The 12,448-nt window shown below is 47.8% G+C and overlaps 1 protein-coding gene across 3 annotated transcripts in view; it reads left to right on the forward strand.

The window, feature by feature from the left end:
* rgs7a (regulator of G protein signaling 7a) overlaps positions 1–12,448 on the forward strand; it is a 43,799-nt gene that overhangs the window by 22,740 nt on the left and 8,611 nt on the right. For all 3 annotated transcript variants that reach the window (XM_019860257.1, XM_019860255.1, XM_019860256.1), the window contains exons 3-6: positions 5,337–5,433; positions 8,175–8,225; positions 9,685–9,791; positions 11,043–11,094. In XM_019860257.1, the coding sequence (XP_019715816.1) occupies positions 5,337–5,433; positions 8,175–8,225; positions 9,685–9,791; positions 11,043–11,094 (307 nt within the window). The remainder of the gene's footprint in view (positions 1–5,336; positions 5,434–8,174; positions 8,226–9,684; positions 9,792–11,042; positions 11,095–12,448) is intronic.

Here is a 12,448-nt window from a genome sequence, read left to right on the forward strand (position 1 = left end):
TCCTCTCTGGTGAATGAGCCACCGGGAAGTTGGCAGAGATGTCCTTGTGATTGTGGTCGGACACGGCGTTGCTGTGGTAACTCACAAGTGGAAGGCAACCTCGGAGAGACTTGAGATTCACGTCATCGCCTCGACAGCTCCGTCAGCATGAGCTCACTAAAACGCCCCCACGCCGGCCGGCCCTCCGCCTGCCCCCCCCACCCCCTCTTCTGAGTGGCATGGTCGACTCATTGTGAGGGTGCACTGTCATTGAAACTTTATATAACGGGAACTTGTTGTCCTACATTATGCGAGCGACGAGTTTCATTCAGAACGCCAAAGCTGAGTGCATAGATTTCAATTTTTGCTTTTTTTTTGTTCTGTGACGTGCTTTGGTTCAATTCCCAGAGGATCAAGAATCATGAGCCAACTGTGCCCTGTAGTGCAAGTGAGTCAGTGGACACCCTCCTTACATACTGCCGGCCAATGGCGAGAGCCAGAGTGCGGACCAAGTGCCTACAAAGGCAATAAAAAAACATTTTCACTCATGGAAGCAGCACTTCATCGACTATACGGCGTGTATGGAACACAAACGTGACCTCCGCTCGCAATTGGTAAGTGCGTGACGTTTAGAAGAAGTAAAACCCTTTCAGGTAAGGCTTATCTGTGCATCGATCAGAGCTCATTGCAGCTCTGCTTACCTTCTGGCTTTGCTATGATGAATGGGGGCATTACAACTCTTATGGGGCATGACGAGGTTTTGTCATGATAGCGTCGGCGTGGCTCTCGACGATGCAGATTTAGAAGTCGACTACTATTGCCACGAGTTGCAAAAAAAATGACGAATTTTTTTTCTTTGCATATTGATCAATTTCGCTTTGACAATTCGGACGAGTGGTGAGCAGAAGAATCGCTCGGTCGGAGTCAACGGACGCCGTTGCGTGCGGAAACACCTTAAGTCAGCACGTGCGGCGTCTTTATATTGGTCAGTGGATGCGCAGAAAGGGACATTGATCATGAGAAAATGGGCTGCAATCTAGGCCGCCACTTGAAAGAATGCCATGCAGGCACTCTGCGATGCAACCCGATACCCAAAGGATGCCATCGTGCCGGCAGGATTGCCCAAATGGCCGTTCGAGAGGAGACGCGTGACTCATAGAGTATATGGTGACATTGATCGCAGCTCGCCGTAATGCACCTTCAAATGATTTCGCTTGGGTAAAGCAAAAAAAAAAAAAAAAAAAAAAAAAAAAAAAAACAAACGGGTGAGAGGCTGCGACGAAGTTGCGTTCGTCTGTGTTTATGAGAGCAATCGGGCTGGCGTCAGGTCTTGACGATAGACAGTTTATTTTATTTTTTTTCCTGCAAACCGCAGGCAGCTAGCATAAAATATGAATGATCTTTCCTCTCCGCTATAGGTGCCGACTTATTTATTGGACAGCTTAAGGGGGAATTATGTCAATCAATTGCAAGATGCGGTTGCCCGTTGATGTATTTTACTGCCTGAGGTCTTTCGGATGGCCTTCGGCAGGCAAGACTGAAGCCTTTTTTTTTTCTTACAAATGCTCATTAGGTGCTCAGTTTTCCGAGTGATCATGAATTTCTTCGCACAAATCAAGTCGCAGTTGTCATCTTGTATCCGACGACGGTCATCACCACGGTGGGATAAAAACGAAATGATTGTGATTCCGCCAACCTCCTCGAGACGGCCCCTTCTGCATACCTCAAGACCTCCAATATCCTTTCGGCACTTTCAAAGCGATCGACGGGGGCCATCGGTAATTGAAAAGGCCTCGGTTGGTTTCATGCTCTTTGCTAAAAATGCTGCTGGAGAAGCTTGCGATCGCGCTTTGTGTCTCCACTGTCATCGTCTTTCAAGTGTCAGGCTCACTTGCGTCGTCGTCTCCTCCGAGCCCCCCCGTTCGTCGCGTCACGTGTGCGAAACGGCGTGTCGTCCTCCATCCTTCCGCATTTCACACTGTGAAACCACAACACTTGCTCATGCCGGTGGGCAGGATGGACGTCACTGCGCGGCATCATTTGGTGGTGAGATGAAAAGAAAGGATCCGGGATTGATCCCCCCCCCCCCTCCTCTCTCTTCCCATCACAAACTACTTTCTTCTTTTTGTAAACATGACAACGGATGGACAGTAAGCGGCGTGCGGAAACGTAAGCAGGGACCAATCGGTTCCGCCTCTGACTGCATTGCCGCTGCAACAACAAAAGAACAGCAGCGACACCACCCTACCCAACGCAAGCAGTTTGTCAAAAGGACAAGACAAATTTGGCCGTTGTTTGAGTAAGTAGGTAGACAAACGGGTAGGGGACAAACTGCCTGCCCCCTTTTTTCTTGTCAGTCTTACAGTCGTTTGGGGCGACAGCGACGGGACTCTTTTTTTGGGTTGAGGAATGGCCGACGACGTTCCCTTCTGTCCTGTTGCGATCGACTTGGGCTTCGCACCGCGACGTGAAATTTGCCGGATGGAACAGAGGACAGAAAGACGGACACTTTCACTCGGACAGACCGCTCTGGTCTTCATCTCGACACAACGTGAAGCCGCACTGGCTCCTTCAAGAGCTCGGCGTGGTGAATATTCGCGCCGGTGACATTTTAGCGTGTGTGGGCGGATGAACGTTTAGAGAGCGGGCGAGAGAGAGAGAGAGAGAGAGACGGCGAGCGAAACGAGGGTATTGATCAACGTCCCCGTTTGGTCTGAGGCTCTCGAGCCAACAGAGAGCAAAGACGAGGAGGCAGAGGGACGCTCGGCGTCATGCGGCTTCAAGTCTTCAAAAAAAAAAAAAGCGATGAGATGAAACCAATTTGGATTAATTAGCAGAGATATGAAGGCGCTGATGTTCTGCCAGACATAAAAGAAGCCTCTATAGCACATCTCACCGAAACGAAGCAACCATCTTGAATTCCCTCGGTCGGCGTTAAAGGGGTAGAAAAATCCCCTCGCATGATTTGGTGATGAGCTGCTGTCACAATTTTCTGGGGGCCTTTCATTATCGCAGCGCCTGTCTGCAAGTTCCTATTAGCCGGAGACCTTCTTCACCGCAATAAATAACCGAGTGAGGAGCGTGTCACCTCGTTAAAAATGAACAGCGTCTCGCGACTGCGCCGCCTTGCCGCTTCATTAAGGGCCGCCGCCGCCGCCGTGGCGATGCTGGCCTCGCGCGTATCGAGAAGAGACCGTGAACAAGCAACGGAACGGACGCGCACACACACTGACCATCGGCTTTATCTTCGACTTGAACGTCCGACCGAGTTTCCAAATCAAGTGCGACGCTCCCACTACACGAGTCGCTCAATCCAAAAAGAGTCCAATTACATTTTGGAACATAATAGGAACTCCGCTCGCAACGACGTGTCCACAGAAATTCATTTTCGGTGCACAAAACATTCATTTGTGCGATCCAATTGCTTTCCCTTCGCCGAATAAGCTCCGCCGCCGACGAGTTGTTTGCCTCTTATGAGGACAGAGCGGTAGCACAATACTTTTGCGAGTTACAATCGGACATTTCCGAGTAACAGCCACACCGCCCCGTCGCCCACGACAAAAAGGTTCACGGTTCGGCATGCGGGCGGCACTTCCAAGAAGCCGCTTCGCACACCGCGAGACGATAACATGGATGGCAAAATAAACAATCTGATGCTGGACGTTGTTTGTTGACACCTTTCAAATCAAATCTGAGTGGAGTTTATTTTGGTCTCTGCTTGGCTGACAAGGTTGCTTCAGCTCAGCACCGTGGGACAAAGTGCCCGTTCGGGACTCATTCGTCTCGTTTAAATGGGCTCGGATCATTTCAAAAGGGTACACCTGGAGCTAGATCTCTCTTACTCGATGATGACTCTTGCGGTGTGCTCCAGGGACACGTACTGAGTCCCATATTCCTTTCATGTCGCCCTCGGGGGCAACGAACTCTACAGATAGCCGGTGAGGCAGGCTATGAACATCTCACGAAAATGGCCATTTTCTTGACACAAAAGGTTCAATGTCAAGTATTTCACATTGGCAAACCTTTTCACTTGTTCATCGTCAGAGTAATCCTTCAACAAGCCACATTCTCTTGAGTCCGGATCCAAACCGATTCCATTTACAATTTCAAATTCATCGCAGGGAATATGTGTGTGATTTTATTTGAAAGGGGACTGGGACACGTCGAGTTTTTAATTGTTAATATTAGAACTAGCCGCTCTCTGGAGTGCCTGCCCACCCACCTCTCACGAAATTATACAACCAAGGAAATATTTACCTGTCAATATCTGAAAATGTACGTGAGCCACTCACAAGAGTATCTGCTGCCACGATTGGGCAGCAAAGTAGCGACAACAGGAATCAAAAGGTTGAGCGCAAACTGTGGTTTCAATTCGCCCTGGCGTGTGAAATTCATTTTTGTCGCGGGCCACATTGTAGTTACGTAGAAACCGGAGTACCCGGAGAAAAGCCACATACGCCCAGGGAGAACATGCAAACTCCACGACCTCTGCACTGTGAGGTCGGCGCGCGAACCAGTCGTCCACCAGGCCGTCCCCCTTGATTCAGTCCTTCACTTTTTTTATGCGCCGTGGTATGTATTCATCATTTCAGTTCCTTGGCACTCAATTCAGGGCCACGCACCCTTCACAAGACTTCCATAACTTTTCGGTCACCTTGACGCGTGCAAATTCTTTCATGTCATTTGTTTCCCCCCCCTTCACTCTGCCGTTTGAATTTGTCACTCAGTCAAGCACACCGAAGAACTCCAATCTGCTGGAAATGCCGCGCCGGGGCCTCTTACGAGACACAGAACATACTGTGATGGGAAAATAACAGGAATGTCCACCGGAAAGCACCAAAGTGCGTTGCAGAGCACAACTAAGAATATGACAGCAACAATTGTTGCGAATAGACATCGTCCGCCCCAGCCTGTGACCTGCGGAAATGATTGAGCCGGAAAGTGGGTGGCCGCAATCACACAAGGCGGCGCTTGAACCCAAGACGGTGCCACGCATTCGATTTCAAGTGGGCTTCTTCTACGCGGGACACTCAGCCAGCAATTGCTCCTGATGAAGGCGGGGCTTCCCGCGGCTGTGAAACCTTGGACTTGATCGTGCTCTTCTCTGAAAGTGAAAAGGAATTTGCTTTTCAAATGACACTCATTTTGTCGGCGGCGCAAGAGGGTTGTTACTACAGTGGACAGCTTATCATGTTAGCAGGTTGCAGGCTGCATGAAAGGGTTTAAGTGCTCGAGAAATACAGTTGAATTGTTTCGGTGAATTCTTTTATGAAAGCGTTTTTGTTTTTTTTTAAATTTCCTGAACGATTTTCCTTCTTTGACCGAAATCCACAGCATTTTCTCACATTTCTCCGCAGATGGAGGAAGTCATAGCGCGCATGCAGGAGGAGAAAAACGGCATCCCGATCCGAACAGTCAAAAGTTTCCTCACCAAGATCCCCAGCGTTTTTTCAGGTGAGGCTCCGATCGCAACCTTTGTGGTCCGATTGCTTGCAGCAACATTTGGAATTTTTGTGCGTGCGTGTGTGTGTGTGTGTGTGTGTGTGTGTGTGTGTGTGTGTTAACACATCGTAACCAGTGTGAAATTGATAGGTTGAAATAACAAAACACGATATAATGAAATTTGGGGAATAATATTTGTGGCTGCTATTGCAATCCAACTACAGCACAACCGACAGTCACTCCGTCACTCCTTCAAAAGAAAAGGAAGAAAACAAATAAGGCGTCTCATCATCTCAGCGCACAGTCAAGTCACACAAAACATCTTGTATCTAATAGATTCTTTTGTTGGTTGCCATTTATTCGCGTGGCAGCTATTGCCCTTTCTTTTATTAATGAGGCAAAGTTAATTCCCATCCACCTGCTTCTAAAATTGTCGTTTGCGCCCTTGCGAGCGCGCACACACACACGCGCGCACGCACGCACACACACACACACACACACACACACACACACACACACACACACACACACACACACACACACACACACACACACAACTCCCAACCAAATTATGCAATCCATTAATCAGGTCTCGTTTGAAGATTACCTTACACATCACATCGCTCTCTCTTGGGTCATGTGTGCCTCTGTGGAAACGAGGTTGGAGCTAATAATGGTAATCCACGGAAAAGCTCCTCTGGTTTCATGGGGGGTGTCGGGACGCCGGAGAGGAAATGGCTACCAAACGCACGTTCATAAACGGCCTAAAACGCGTAATGGCGGGCGGGCGGACGGACGGACAGACAGACCGCCGCGGGGAGCGTCTGACATTTCACACTCCTGTCCTCTCACCTGACAGCTCGGTAGACAGCAATAACCGCTCAGAGGATATATTTATTTATTATCAGATATATTTAGCCCAAAACGACACAAGTCGCGGGTTTTGATGGGATGTGAAAAATGGCGAGGGTGGGAGAGAGCAGAAGGTGCTGCTGTGCGCTGCTCCGATGTGAAATGACTCTAAATCAGGTGTGAGAATTCCGGCATTATGCACCAATCGTGTGCCGCCCTTTCGTTTGTCAATACCCCTGTCCTCTTCTATCTTACCTTCTACTTGTTTCCCTTCTTCACACCGCGTATCATTGCCTTGCTTACGCCCACTGTCCTGTCCTATCCTATTTGCTACTCATGTCACTACTTCCTCAAAAGGTGTGGCACTGCTTGGCTCACTCCCTCTGTCCTGTGCCGCCCCATTTGCTACTTGTCTCGTTCCCTCAGGGTCGACGACCGCCTCAAATCTGTGCCTTGCCTTATTTGTGACTGGTCATGTCCCTTCCTGACAGGGTGTAACTAACAATCCCAGTCCTTTCTATCTTGTCAAATCATTGCCCCTGTCCTGTCATTTGTTAGTTGGCGCAACCCTTTCACCCTGCCCTATTTGCTATCTCCTCTCCCTTCCTCATAGTGTGTAGTACTACCTGGCTTACTACTGTTCTCCTGTCCTATTGTGTGTATGTAATTCATTGCATCCTGGCTGACTACCACGATTCTGTCCTGTCCTATCCTATTTGCCCCTCGTCACATCCCTGCCTCACAGATTGTACCGCTGTTTTGATGTCCTGTCCTGTTTATTATTCAGTATATCCCTTCCTCACACAATGTAGCGCTGCCTGTCTCACTATCTCTGTCCTGTTTTGTCCTGTCCTATTGCTGCTCGTCACATCACAATGGGCTCAAGAAATACCTGGCTCTCTCCGTCCTGTCCTGTCCGATTTGCTCTTCCTTATGTCACTCCCTCACAGGGTCAAGAAGTGTCTAGCTCTCTCTCCTGTTCCGTCTTGTCTCGTCACTTCCTGTCCTAGTTGTTCATCGCTTCATCGCATGGCGCAGCACTGTTTGGCTCATGACCCTGTCCTCCATTGTCCCGTGCTTACAATCCTGTTTGCTACTCAGCATATCCCTTTCATCCTGTCCTATTTTCTATTTGTCTTGTCCCTTTCTTACAAGGTCTAACATTGCTAGGCTAACGACCATTGCCTGTCCTCTTCTGACCTATTTGTCCTATTCGTCACATCCCTTTCTCATTGGTTGTCATCCTGCCTGCCGACTGACTCCTGTCCTGCCACATCCTGTCCATTTGCTAATACAAACAACAATGGCAATGGATATCAAACGCTCCCAACGCACAGTAAAACAGATCCAGCATGAAAAGCCGTAGAGATCCACGATACTGCTTGACGAAGCAAATGAACAGGACAGGCTTACAAAACCGGAAACAAAACACTTGAGCAATAACTAGGAACAACACGTCTCCCTTAAACCTAAATGGAATGGGACCGCAATTCAAGTGTGTTCTATTATTTACCATTATCAATATGACTGTCGGTGGTAAAGTTCATTAAAGCAACAAAAAGTTAATTTCATTCAAAGCCCACTCCATAATAATAAAGCGAAGCAGCCGTAAGAATTGTTTGCTGTGAGTCACCCTCAATCGTGTTGTTACTCTATTTGGGAAGCGCTCCATTACGCCGCCCCTACCTGCGGTCATTTCAATTAACGGGATGTGGCTTTGAAGAAAAATAATCGCTGCGATGTCATCCGCCCACGCCGCCAAAGGCGAGAGGCATTGCTATGCGCTGTGATGATGACGGACAGCGGGAAGGGTTAAGAGCGCCGTCGCTAGCATTTCCATGAAAACTAATCGAGGTGATGTCCGCCTGCATATTGATGAGCGCTGTCGTCTCCCCTTTCAGGTTCCGACATTGTACAGTGGATGATCAAGAATCTAGACATCGAAGACCAAGGTATGAGAAGATTATTCCGCCGCCGAGCAATCCCGTACCGACAGTAGCCCTGTATGATGCAGTTAGCAGCACGCTAAAAACGGACTTGGGCGGTCACAAAGCAATCGTTTCAAAATCAATTATTCCATGGATGGCTCGAGTAATCGCCACCTGCCTCCCTGGTTTTGTAATAATCGATAGAAAAAAGAAAAAGGTCTTGTCTTCGACAGAATGAAGTTGCTACAACTCCTCCGCATGCCGTTTGGCGGAGCTCCAGTCAGTTTGTATTTTGGCAAACAACGAGGTAATATTGAATTAGATCGCCAAAGGCAACTTGGCAACTTAACTGCAAGCCCAACATTTCATCAACCGTAACTACAAGTAAAAAGTTATTTTACGTCTATTAAAAATAAATTAAAAAAAACAATAAAAATGCACACTTTAAGCGATACTCATACTTATTGGCCTATGCCAGCTGACTTTTGGTAAGAAGCAGGACACGTCTCGAGCAACACCCTCACATTCACACCGCCGGACAATTTAGATTCTGCTTTCATGTTTTCATTGCCCACACTTGAAGATCCCGAGACCCCATGACGCTGACCTTGGAACTGTGACGCAAGACATGCTCGCCACTGCGTGACTATTGGAGGGAAAAAAAAAAAAAAAACAATGCAAACACCAAAGAGCTAAAAATGTACGTGTGTGTGTGTGTGTGTGTGTGTGTGTGTGTGCGCGCGCGCCAGAGGGGCGATTATATAATCTAATCCTTCAGGTTACACCACAGAGGGGAAGTGTTTGTCGTAAACGGCTTTGAATAAATTATGAGTCATCACTTATTGATAAACGGAGCCCCGTTACACACACCGACGCGCACACACGCCGGCTGCAGCGACATCTGCGTGCGCGCCGACAAACGACGCAAACTGTAATATCGGGACAGAGTCAAATATTTCAACTTTTAGTTGAATAGCTGCTCCCCCTTTTCTTTTGTCACTGCACATGAGCAAATGTGCACGACATGAAAACCTCTCGACATGACGACGTTGATGATCGTGACGATGTCGTGTTTTCATGACGTGATGGTTTAAAAATCAAGGCCCGGTTGAGCGAGCGCCGGAGGGAAGCAGATTTTCTCGGCAGCCAGCCAGGCGGGCACAACATGGCTGATTGCACTGATGAGTTCCTCCTCTTAGAAGTCAAGGCGGCCTCATCGGTGAGCAAGCACTGGTGTGTTCGGTTCCAATTGACAAACTGACAGTCCTCGGTGTGATTCGGCGTAGAAGTCAAACCGCAATCACGGACATATTATGAAATGAATACCTCGAGCACGGTTTTGACGAATATGCCAGCGGAACTTTAGTCCAGAGTACTGTAGCCTCAGTGAGATGCTTCCAAGTGGAAAACAACAGAAAGGAAAAGACAAATGTTCAGGAGGGCTTACTTTTTTTTGGGGGGGGGCATGTTTTTTCTTTCGCAGTTGAGGCTCTTCACCTCGGAACGCTGATGGCCGCGCACGGTTACTTCTTCCCCATCTCGGACCACGTCCTCACCCTGAAAGATGACGGCACTTTCTACAGGTTTCAGGTGAGAGCCAACCTTGCGTCATCATTCTCCACCTTGTCAATTTTTTTCTTTCACACGCCTTTGTTCCCAAAACGGAGTTTGCGCGGAACTATTCGGAACCCCTCGCAGTGTCATCCCAACTTTTGCCGATCCTTTATCTTTAAGGCTTGCGGCACTCCGAATTTCATAAAGCCGCTGCTGGGTGACATGAATGAAAAAAAAGAATCAATAAAAAGACAGGTTAGGTTAACCAATCAGATGAATAGTTTGATCATCTGAAAAACTTTTTTAAGGAGGACATTCATTTTCAGGAATGTAAACATAATTGGATGCTGTTGAGTTAAACAAAAAAATAACCCCCAACCAAACAAACAAAAAAAACCCCAAAATAATATAAAATAAAATAAATACATTTTTAACTAATGCGTCGAGTCCGTACAAGGAGTCCTAATCAAGTCCAAGTCCAAGACAAAAAAAAAAAAAAAGTGTGCTGCAGCCCCAAGCTGGTTCAAGCCCTGGGGCTTTGAATTTTACACCCATGTGCTATTTAATGCAGGGTTAGTTCCTAATCCCTCACTCGGGGCTTAGTGCACTTTCTGGAACAGGTGGAAATGTTTCTTGTCATCAAATATTTACTCGCTACAGGAACATCTTTTATTAAAAACAAAGACATCTTTCGGCTATCATTGCACATCTGTGGTTGGTGTAGAAAGGGTACGCGGCATTCACACTCTTCGCGGACTGAAAGTACCGCAGAGGCCAATGTCACGAGCTCGGTGTTGGATGTATGGCCAATCATTCAGAGAGTCTTATATAAACAGATTAATTAAAAAAAAAAAAAAAAAAAAAGGCACCAACAGCACAGCGCATCACTTGCAGCATTGACGGTTTTAGCGGTTTGCGCCCAACGCGCTCCCTCACGTGCACAGAGCACATCTAATCAATGGAAATGAACACTCGAGGGTGTTTGTGTTCCATCCTCGCGCGATTCGTTCATCTTTCTCATCGGAAGGCGGGCGGCGTGTCGCCCCGAGACGCGCAAGACGCATGAGCGCGCCGAAAAGGAGCCGATGCGCTTTCGATGATGCGCGGAGCCGACGAGAAGGCAAAATGTTTTATTGTGACAGATGCCATGATGATGCTATGCGAGCTGCCCCCCCCCAATCACATGACAACGCACCATATGGTCCTCCATCAGAGATGCTTGGCTTTTCTTTTTCTTTTTTTTTTTTTCCACGTGCATTGGGTTTCTTGTCATATTTGTGTTTCCAGACGCCGTACTTTTGGCCATCAAACTGCTGGGAACCGGAAAACACAGACTATGGTGAGCAACTACTCAAAATTGCAATTCGCCTGCACATTGATAGATTTGAAAAAAGAATTTAAACTTAACCCTTAATTGATGAATATCACTACATCCATCCATCCATTTTTTTTGTAATGATTATCCTCAGGAGGACCTGCTGGAGCCTCTACCAGCTGTCTTCGGGCAGTCGGCGGGGGACAACCTGAACCGGTCGCCAGCCAATCGCAGGGCACAAATAGATGAACGACCATTCGCACTCACAATCACACCAAGAGACAATTTAGAGTGTTCAATGAGCCCGCCATGCATGATTTTGGAATGTGAGTACCCGGAGAAAACCCACCGTGCCGGCCCTATTACTACATATATTAATTGTGAGTGATTAGCGTGTCGACCTCACAGTGCAGAGGTCATGTGTTCGATCCCGCTTGCGGCCTTCCTGTGGGGAGTGTGCATGTTCTCCTCATGGCTGCGTGGGTTTTCTCCGGGTACTCCGGTTTCCTCCCACATTCCCAAAACATACATGGCAGGCTGATTGAACACTCCAAATTGTGTGAGTGTGAGCACAGATGCTTGCTCGTCTCTGTGTGCCCTGCGATTGGCTGGCGACCGGTTCAGGGTGTCCCGAAGACAGCTGGGATAGGCTCCAAGCACCCCCCGCGACCCTTGTGAGGATAAAGCGGATCGGAAAATAGATGGATGGATATGCTCGGAATAAAATGAGAGCCGATTCAGAATAATAAAAAAAAAAAATCATAATAAAAATCTCCTGGTTTTCATAGTTCCTCCGCTCTTCAGGCTATTTGAGAGTCAGAGCATTTTTCTGCAGTGGCTTTGTAATAGAGTCGCAGCGCCGAAGCACAAGTGACTTAACTGTAGCAGAAACTAAATTGGAACGCAGCCCTCCTCTAATTTCATCAGACAGACTGATTACAGGGACTGAAAGCTGAGCCGCGGCTCGTGTGTGCATGCACCTGCTGAGCACGTCACCCGGCAACATTTTCATGGTGACGCGCGGATGCGCTTTGGCCACGCGTCTTCATTCCGACGGCAGCTTTTTTTTTTTTTTTTTTTTTAAATAACTCCGGTTTGTTTTGAGTCATCGAGTCGGAGATGAAATAGGTCACGGCGACGTTAGCGACTCGCTGGCAGACTGATGAATTAAGTCTTTTGAATTAAAAAAAAAAAAAAAAAAAAACGGTCCAAGGGCTTAATGACCACCTAATGGTCAGTTTACAATAGGATGAAGGGAGGATGATAATGCGCAGAGACATCAAAAGTCAGGCGCGCGCACACACACACACACACACACACACACACACACACACACACACACACACACACACACACCGAAACGCTCCACTGACACACG

This window comes from Hippocampus comes, unplaced genomic scaffold (assembly GCF_001891065.2).
Source record: "Hippocampus comes isolate QL1 unplaced genomic scaffold, H_comes_QL1_v1.1 scaffold39, whole genome shotgun sequence".
NCBI classification, from domain to species: Eukaryota; Metazoa; Chordata; class Actinopteri; order Syngnathiformes; family Syngnathidae; genus Hippocampus; species Hippocampus comes.